The sequence below is a fragment of the Eriocheir sinensis genome, chromosome 61 (assembly GCF_024679095.1).
Source record: "Eriocheir sinensis breed Jianghai 21 chromosome 61, ASM2467909v1, whole genome shotgun sequence".
NCBI classification, from domain to species: Eukaryota; Metazoa; Arthropoda; class Malacostraca; order Decapoda; family Varunidae; genus Eriocheir; species Eriocheir sinensis.
The window spans coordinates 10,146,590-10,156,589 of NC_066569.1; the positions used below are offsets into that span (position 1 = coordinate 10,146,590).

The 10,000-nt window shown below is 46.0% G+C and overlaps 2 protein-coding genes across 2 annotated transcripts in view; both read right to left on the bottom strand.

Moving 5' to 3' along the window:
- The window catches only part of LOC126986427 (ribosomal protein S6 kinase beta-2-like), a 28,587-nt gene extending 21,882 nt beyond the window's left edge, over positions 1-6,705 (bottom strand). Inside the window, exon 1 of the mRNA XM_050842579.1 lies at positions 5,125-6,705. Within this exon, the coding sequence (XP_050698536.1) occupies positions 5,125-5,264 (140 nt within the window). The 5' untranslated portion in view covers positions 5,265-6,705. The remainder of the gene's footprint in view (positions 1-5,124) is intronic.
- Positions 6,706-8,197: 1,492 nt separating this feature from the next.
- Positions 8,198-10,000, bottom strand: part of LOC126986428 (uncharacterized) — a 9,076-nt gene continuing 7,273 nt past the window's right edge. The window contains exon 8 of the mRNA XM_050842580.1: positions 8,198-10,000. This exon is cut by the window's right edge and continues 566 nt beyond it. The gene's annotated coding sequence lies outside the window, so the exon portion shown is untranslated.

Below are 10,000 nucleotides of genomic sequence, written 5' to 3' on the forward strand. Positions count from 1 at the left end.
TGCGAAAATAACTAAATGAAAGAAGGGAAGAATGAAGGAGTGACAAGAAATGAATGGATGAACTGACCTGGAAAACACACTTAGGAGGAGGAGGAGAAGAGGAGGAGGAGGAAAGAAAAAAAAAGTGAAGGAGGAGAGGAAGAGGAGTAAAGAAAATGCAAGTGGAGAAAGAGGAGTGATGAAAAGCAGATGGAGGAGAGGAGGAGGAGGAGGAGGAGGAAAGAAGGCAGGTGGAGGAGAGAGGAGGAGAAGTGGAGTAAAGAAAAATCAGGTGGAGGAAGAGGAGAGGTGGAGGACATGAGAAAAATAAAAGGTGGAGGAGAGGAGGAGGAGGAGGAGGGGTAAAGTTGAAAAAAAGCGGAGAAGCAGGAGAATTAGGTTGAAGAGGAGGAATAATATTAGGTTGAATTAGGTTGAAGAGGAGGAAGAGAAGGAGGAATAATATTAGGTTGAATCAGGTTGAAGAGGAGGAATAGAAGTAGGAATCTTAGGTTGAATTAGGTTGAAGAGGAGGAAGAGAAGGAGGAATAATATTAGGTTGAATCAGGTTGAAGAGGAGGAGGAAGAGGAGGAGGAGGAGGAATAATATTAGGTTGAATTAGGTTGAAGAGGAGGAAGAGAAGGAGGAATATTAGGTTGAATTAGGTTGAAGAGGAGGAAGAGAAGGAGGAATATTAGGTTGAATTAGGTTGAAGAGGAGGAAGAGAAGGAGGAATAATATTAGGTTGAATTAGGTTGAAGAGGAGGAAGCGAAGGAGGAATAATATTAGGTTGAATTAGGTTGAAGAGGAGGAAGAGAAGGAGGAATATTAGGTTGAATTAGGTTGAAGAGAAGGAGGAGGAATAATATTGAAAAAAAGCGGATAAGCAGGAGAATTGGGTTGAAGAGGAGGAAGAGAAGGAGGAGGTGGAAGGAGTGTACTACCAATAGATAACTAGATGGAAGACGTTGGGAAAGGCCTTTATGCTGAAGACCTAAGAATAGCTGATGATGATAATGGCAGAGAAGGGTTTATAGTCTCTCTCTCTCTCTCTCTCTCTCTCTCTCTCTCTCTCTCTCTCTCCGACTTCCATATTAGGGAGAGACAGTCATAGTATATTGTCTTCCTTCTCTTCCTCCTTCCTTCCTCCCTCCCCCTTACCTCCAGTCCACTGCCATAAGAGGAAAAGAACTTGTGTGCCGATATTAAATTCTCTCTCTCTCTCTCTCTCAAGTGAAGGACGTTGCGGAGGGACATTCTACTAGATTTCTACACACACACACACACATTCTCTTCCTTCTCTTCACACATTTTAATCACTTTCATCTTCTTTTCTTCCTCATCTTTGTCTTTCTATCATTTTCTCATCTTTTCTTCATCTACTCTTTCCTCTTCTTCTTTCTCATCCTTCTCCTCTCTTCGCATTCTTTATCCACCTCTTCTCTTCCTCCTCCTTCCCATCCACTCAACACTTCCTCTTATTCCACATCCTCCTCCACTTCCAACCCTATTTTTCCTCCTCCTCCTCATCCTGTTACCACCTCATCCCTTGTTCTTCCTCCTTTATCCCGTATCCTTTAACTAAATGAGGGGGAAGGGAGAGGGGGTGCAGGGGTCATTTAGAGGATGGGGAGGAGTGGGGAGCGATTGAGGGGAGTCAGAGTTGGGTGGGGCGGTGAGGAAGGGGAGAAGGGATTGTTGGTTTGAGGGATGGAGGGAGGGAGGGGTGTGTGATAGGTTAGGTTCGTCCGTTAGGAGCTGAAGAGAAGGGCATGGCTTTGAAGGGGTAAGGGAGGGGACATGGTTGGTTTAGTGGGGGTGAGAGGGGGGCGGGGTAAGGTAGGGGAGGGGTGTGGACAGCTTAGGAGGGGGTGAGGGAAGGGGGCTGATCAATTTATAAGGGGTAACGAAACGTGGGTGAAGAAAAGAGTGGGCAGCTTAGGGGGGGAGGCTGAAGGAGGGGGCATTGTCGATTTAGAAGGGGTGAGTGAGGGGGGCGGGGTCGATTAAAGGGGGTAGGGAGGATGGCGTGATAGGTTAGTTTTTTTGGGGGGGTGAAGAAAAGGGCGTTGGCAGCTTCGGAGGGGTGAGGAAAGGGCATGGGGTATGGGGGTGAGGGAGGGGGGGCAGGATTGGTTTAGCAGAGGGTAGAGGGGGGGGGGGGTTATTTGATAAGGGGTGAAGGAGGGTATGGTCGATTTAAAGGGGTGAGGGAGGGGGGCAGGGGTAAGTTTGGCATGGGGGGAGGGGGGTTAGCGAGCACCATGACCTAGCTTGGTTTCTTAATACGGCGCTGTCGGTTACTTGCCATTTACGGAACAGGTAGGCGGTCAGGTAAGCCGGCGTGGTGGTGGTGGTGGTGGTGAGGGGGGGGGGGGGGAGAGGGGTAAATTGGATAGCGGTGGTGAGGGGAAGCGAACACACACACACACACAAAAAAAAAAGGTTGTCATGCATATCTTTCTGCCTCCCATGGACAATCTCTCTCTCTCTCTCTCTCTCTTCATCCTCTTTATTAACACGAATATAACCTATAACCAGACCATATTCCTTTTCCTCTTCCTCCACTCTCTCTCTCTCTATCCCTATTGCATTTATTTTTATTTTTTGTGTTGTGAATAACTGAATCACACACACACCTTTTTCTCCTCCCTCCACCCCTTCACCTTTCCAACCTTTACCTGGGTGTGTGCGTCTAAAGGTGTCTCAGTACTCTACCTGTAAACCTATTACCTTTCCACCTGTACATTCCTTCGCGCCAACCGGTAATGAGGTCTTGTCCCAGCTCCCATTACGACCCGGCATATGACCACAGATGTTGCGCCGACTAAACGAAACTTTCCAACTTTTTCCCATTAGGACAGTTTTCTAAGGCCACAGAGACGATTAACCGGGCTTTCGTGAGTATTTTTCCCGTTCATGATGCAGAGGTCGTGTGTAAGACTATCAATAAGATCACAAAACAGTCCCTGAAAATCCCAGCACCTTCCACAAGAGGCTTTTGAAACAGGCGAAGTAAGGTGCCGACCAATCCGCTGCGACTGGTACGGATTTGGCCTTCACTGGTAGCCTGGTATATAGTCCCATGTCTTTCTCTGCCTCTGTGGTGGTGGGTAGTGGAGTGTTTCCCATGTGGTATTGGTGTGCTGGATATCCCTTCACTGGTAGCCTGGTATAGTCCCATGTCTTTCTCTGCCTCTGTGGTGGTGGGTAGTGAAGTGTTTCCCATGTGGTATTGGTGTGCTGGATATCCCTTCACTGGTAGCCTGGTATATAGTCCAAGGTCTTTCTCTGCCTCTGTGGTGGTGGGTAGTGAAGTGTTTCCCATGTGGTATTGGTGTGCTGGATATCCCTTCACTGGTAGCCTGGTAACATATAGTCCCATGTCTTTCTCTGCCTCTGTGGTGGTGGGTAGTGGAGTGTTTCCCATGTGGTATTGGTGTGCTGGATATCCCTTCACTGGTAGCCTGGTAACATACACTCCCAGGTCTTTCTCTGCCCCTGTGGTGGGTAGTGGAGTGTTTCCCATGTGGTATTGGTGTGCTGGATATCCCCTCCCATGGTGCAGGACTTTACATTTTTCTTCAGTGAATTGTAACAGCCATTTTTTGTTCCATTCCAGTAGCTTGGTGATGTCTAACTGTAGGAAATCCGCAGTCAAAGGGCTAAAAATGCGGGCTTGAGTTCCCTTGTGTTCTCCTATTCGTAGGTATCCTCCTCTCCCCCCCCACCACACACACACGCACACACCAATTTACCTGTTATAATTGCGTCTAGGGTCTACCTCCGTACCTACTCTACCTGTCAGCTAATATTACCCTGACACACCTTGCATTCCTTCACGCCGGCAAGTAATGATAGATCCTTTGTTGTGTGTGTAGCTGTGAAGGGAAAATGAGAAGCGATAGATAGATTAATTATAGATAGATTGATAGATAATATACAGCAAGAAGGAAGCAGAGGTGGAGATAATAAATGAGGTGGAGGAAAAACAGGTTAAAGAATAAAAACATTAGAGAAAAAAGATGATGTATTTAAAGCAGAGAGAGAGAGAGAGAGAGAGAGAGAGAGAGAGAGAGAGAGAGAGAGAGAGAGAGAGAGAGAGACGGAAGAGGCGAGGTAGGTGAAAAATAAGAGGTGGATGAAATACAGGGTAAAGAAAAGTGGAGGAAGAGGATGTATTTACCTTTAAATTCGAGTTTGATTAAGTGTTTTGCCTCACCCTTCTACCCTCTCACCTTTGTATACCAATGGCCTCATTTTTGAAACGTCACATTAGTCTTTGGTAACAATAATGTGGCTGATTGCTTCCTTTGACCCGTTTTTCAAGGTGTTTGTTGATTTTTCTATATATTTACGACAGAGTTTGTGCTATGTCTTATGTTCTTATGTCAACTTAACTGTGAAAATCTAACTCTTCTACGTAACTTCCCAGAAATGAAATTAAAAAGCCAAACCAGCCACAGAACTTAATAAATTCTACCGCATTTAAAAATCTCATGTATATTTTGACACCAGGTAACGAGTTCTTGGAGGTACACCTGTCTTATGTTCGCAAACCACTGTCCTAATTACTACTGACCTAGGTAAAAAAACAAACTGCGGAACATACATTAGCTTGGTTCAAAGGTCGTCAGTTTAAAAGACAGCCTTCATTTAGACTTTTACTTGCCCTTAATTATTCCACCTGTGACCTTAACTAATCACACATCCATCGCACCTGACCTTGTTAATTAGTGTTTACCTGTATGCACTAATTATCACACCTATCCTTGTTAATAACTAGTACCTCTCTACATTAACACCTGTCCTTAATTAGTGCACCTGTTTACCCTAATTATCATACCTGTCCTTATCAATTATTATCTGCATGTCTACACAATTTGCACCTGTCCTTCATTAGTGTTTACCTCTCTACACTAATTAACACACCTGTCCTTAGTCCACCTGTTTTCCCTAATTACCATACCTGTCTTTAAAGTATTAGTCTACCTGTTTACACTAATAACCACCCCTGTCCTTATGTCTACCTGCTCACACTAATTATCACACCTGTCCTCGGCGCCATATGACCCTGGCTGTTGCGGCGCCTAACCTCAATCACACCTGTCCTTAATCAGTGCACCTGGTACCCGTGACTCACCTGGCGAAGGGCGTATGCTCCACCTGGTAGTGTTGTGTAATGGGTTCCTTGCTGACCAGGTGCTCCAGGGCCGCGGGGGTGAGGTCCAGGTATCCCCCGTGGCTGTCCAGGAGCACCACGCCCGCACCCACGCTCTTCATGGTGCCAGGGGGCGTGGGTGTGGGTGGGTGCGAGGCTGGTATGGAATGGGTGGGTTTGCAGGTGGTATCAGAGAGTGTGTGTGTGTGTGTGTGTGTGTGTGTGTGTGTGTGTGTGTAGGTGTGGACGGCCTTCAGGTGTGTGCGTGTGTCTTGTGGTCAGTCAGTCTGTTGTTGGTCTACAGAAGCCTTGACTGAAACACTTCACACCCACTTTTTCCTCCCACTTCTACTCCACCTCGGCTTCCACTTGTATCTCCCTCTTCGACCTTCTTCGTGTACTCTTGTTTTGCCTTCCACTTTTTTTTCTGCCACTCCTATTAATCCACCTCTTCCACTTTTATCTTCCCCTTATTTTCTTCTTCAATCTGTATTTCGTCTTTATTCTCCTTTATTTTCTTCACCTCTTCTACCTTCCTGCCTTATATTTTATTTTTTCCTTGAGCTATTTCTTATGTTTCCTTGTTTATTCACGTTTCTCCTCTTCCTTTTCTTTAACATCAATTTATTTTGTAAGTTTTTGTAAGGTGTTAATAGTTCTCTTCCTTTCCTTTGTTTCTCTGATCCTTTCCCTCCTCCTCAATCTTCTTGCTTAATCACCGTCTCTTCTTCCCTCTTTCGAAGCACTCAGTCACTGCTCTTCACTATCAAAAGCACTCTCATTCACTCTTCTCCTCCTCACCCCTTTAACCGTCTGTCTGTCTGTCCAACCTTGACGGCTCTTGGTATGTCTCAAGTGGTAGAATGACACACACACACACACACACACACACACACACACACACGGCACTTAAGTCTTAACCCTTTCAACGGTCCCTCTGTACAACATCCGCCTCTTCTTTGCCCCTTTTTAAACACAGTTGCCAGTCGATGTGTTTGTGTAGAGAGGTGAGTTCCTCCTCGATTTTGACACTCCCTCTCTATCTTCTCTTCCTCCTCCCTTCTGCTCTGAGGGGAGGGAGGGATGGAGACGTGGGTGTGGGAGAAAAGGAGGGAGGGAGAGGCTGTTATGGAGGGTACGGTTTGAAAAGGAGGAACGGGCGTTGGTGTTCTGTAAGGTTCTCGGTTTTTCCACTTTAGTTTCTTGATTTTAGCACATACAATCACCGTTCACAGTCGCTCTCTTGCTGTTCTCCATGGCACAGCACACGCACACACGCCCATTGTCACACACGCACACACGGCTTACATACACACTGGGGGTTGGTAACACTGCGCTTCCTTCTCGTGGCTATGGCATTTAAAACCACTCCGTTACTATATGATTTTTTTTTGTCCCGCTCTTCGCCTTTGTTCCAGCCTCACACACACACGCAAGCACGGTCTGTTGGGCTGCACGTGGCTCCTCTCTCCCCCCCGGTGGCAGGGTGTATCGGGCGTGGTGTTAGAAGAAAGTTAAAGTCATGGGTTGGGGCGAGGCTGCGGCGTGCGTCCTCCACCGCTCTCAGTACGTGTGTGTCTGTCTTCCCCGGAGGAGTGGAGCCGCGTCCCGTACCCACGCTGCCGGTGACCTGACCCACACTGTCGTACCGGAAACTCTCTCTCTCTCTCTCTCTCTCTCTCTCTCTCTCTCTCTCTCTCTCTCTCTGACCTCAGGGAATCTGTTTTTGTCATTGATCATTTGCTTGTAATAAGTTCAAAAGACTCATCTTCAGCCATTCTTGTGTCCAGTCTTATTTCTTTGACCTCATTTTCTCCTTATTCTCTCTTCTCTCGTTTCTCATTCTCTCTTCCTCATTTTTGCTTCTGGTTCTTCACTTTAATAAACACCAAACTTAAACATTGCCGTCCCTCCAGCTCACACCATCCGATATGATTTTTATATTATTCACGAAAAATTGATCCTCTCTGAACTTACTGGGAGTCGGCTGAGGAGAGATGTTTCTGGGTGTGGTGGGGAAGAGATGCTGGGTATATCGGGGGAAGGATGCTGGAGGGGGAGAGATGCTGGGTATATCGGGATAAGGATTCTGGTGGTGGAGAGATGCTGGGTATATCGGGATAAGGATTCTGGTGGTGGAGAGATGCTGGGTATATCGGGATAAGGATTCTGGTGGTGGAGAGATGCTGGGTATATCGGGATAAGGATTCTGGTGGTGGAGAGATGCTGGGTATATCGGGATAAGGATTCTGGTGGTGCAGAGATGCTGGGTATATCGGGATAAGGATTCTGGTGGTGGAGAGATGCTGGGTATATCGGGACAAGGATGCTGGAGGGGGAGAGATGATGGGTATATCGGGACAAGGATGCTGGAGGGGGAGAGATGCTGGGTATATCGGGACAAGGATGCTGGAGGGGGAGAGATGCTGGGTATATCGGGACAAGGATGCTGGAGGGGGAGAGATGCTGGGTATATCGGGACAAGGATGCTGGAGGGGGAGAGATGCTGGGTATATCGGGACAAGGATGCTGGAGGGGGAGAGATGCTGGGTATATCGGGGGAAGGATGCTGGAGGGGGAGAGATGCTGGGTATATCGGGACAAGGATGCTGGAGGGGGAGAGATGCTGGGTATATCGGGGGAAGGATGCTGGGTATATCGAGGGAAGGATGCTGGAAGTAGTTTAAACATGCATGGAGATGGTAGTGATGATTGTGATGATAATGATGACGATGAGGATGACTTACTAACTACCACCTCCCAATCACCATCATCATCATCATCATCATCATCATCATCATCATCATCATTACCATCCGAATACAATAGTAACACGTAGTACATAATAGCCAGCATCCGGTAGTTAGAATTTGACTCTCTCTCTCTCTCTCTCTCTCTCTCTCTCTCTCTAAAGTGTGTGTGAGAGAGAGAGAGAGAGAGAGAGAGAGAGAGAGAGAGAGAGCATACACCGCTACCTTTCCTTTGATAAGTTAGTATGGGCTTTTGGCTTTCAATTAAAACTCTCTCTCACAATAAGAATAACCAACAAACGTAGTATTTTGCGCTTTTTTAATCATCATCGTTGCCATTGTCACTATCATCATTATCATCCCAATATATCACCTTCCGGAGGTTCATCATCATCATCATTCATTCTCTAGAAAGGCGAAGGGTGCGTGGAGGCAGGATCGAGGTTTATAAATGGATGAAGGGCTTTAATAAGGAGGATATTCATAAGGTTCTGTTGGTAAGAGAACCGGGTAGGACACGAAGTAATGGGTTTAAACTGGATAAATTCAGATTCAACAGGGACATAGGCAAAAATTGGTTTACTAACAGATTTGTAGATGAGTGCCAACACAATTGTCACATTAAAAAATAGATTAGATAAATTCATGGACACATTGGACAGTGATATTAGGTGGGGTTAGATTCACGGGAGCTTAGGTTCAAAGGAGCTGCCCATCGGCCTCTTGCAGACTCCTACGTTCTTTTGTTCATATGTTCTTATCATCATCACATAGTAAAAACTGTAAAATCACAACAACAAACAAAACAACAACAACAGCAATGAGAACAACAACAAGAATAATTACAAATGACTAGGCCGGAAGGAAGGGGCGTCACAATTGCATTCAACATTGCGGGAAAAATCCTGGCTGGTCGTCGTCGTAGTCCTCCTCCTCCTCCTCCTCCTCCACCATAATCCGCTTGAGAAAAAAAAGATAAAACTATACTCGGGTTCATAGCGAGGAACTTTGAGTGTAAGACCCATGTGGTAATGTTGTCTTTGTATGACATTGGCAAGACCTCACCTTGCATACGCAGTGCCCTTCTGGTCCCCTAACTACAGGAAGGACATTGAATTACTGGATAGATTTCGGTGACGCGCTGCATTGAGGGCTTTACCTTATGCAAAACGACTTAACAACTTCACTTCTAAGCGTTGGGATAGAGAGGACTACGCGGGGATTGGCTACAAGTCTTCATATACCTTAACAAGAGGGGAGTATCAGGACACCTCTCTACCCGGAATTGACCTCTCCTTTGACCACTCTTCTCTACTCTCTTGTAAGAACAGTGATTAGCGGGTTTTTTTTTTTACAGCAAAGGAGACAGCATAAGGGCACACAAAAAAGGAAACAAAAAAAAAAGCCGCTACTCGCTGCTCCAGTAAAGAATCCGAAGAGGTGGCCGAAAGAGCAGTCATTTACGTGGGCTGTTTTGTTTTCATATGTTTTTCTTGCCCCAGAGCTGCTTCCTTTACTGTGGAAAAGATAAATTGTCGATCACTCCAATTTTTTGCACTGAAACCAACCTGAAAACTAGACACAACGGGCAACCAATTCAAGTAACAACGGGCAACCAATTCAAGTAACAACAGGCAACCAATTCAAGTAACAACAGGCAACCAATTCAAGTAACAACGGGCAACCAATTCAAGTAACAACAGGCAACCAATTCAAGTAACAACAGGCAACCAATTCAAGTAACAACGGGCAACCAATTCAAGTAACAACGAGCAACCAATTCAAGTAACAACGGACAACCAATTCAAGTAACAACGGACAACCAATTCAAGTAACAACAGGCAACCAATTCAAGTAACAACAGGCAACCAATTCAAGTAACAACAGGCAACCAATTCAAGTAACAACAGGCAACCAATTCAAGTAACAACAGGCAACCAATTCAAGTAACAACAGGCAACCAATTCAAGTAACAACGGGCAACCAATTCAAGTGACGCGATGCAGTACAGACGTCGGCATGCAGGATTTTTTTCTTCAAGGTTCTTCAAGATTCAATGCCTCTGCTCAGTTCCGTCACCTTGGCTAAAGATTCCTGAGGTGGCTGCC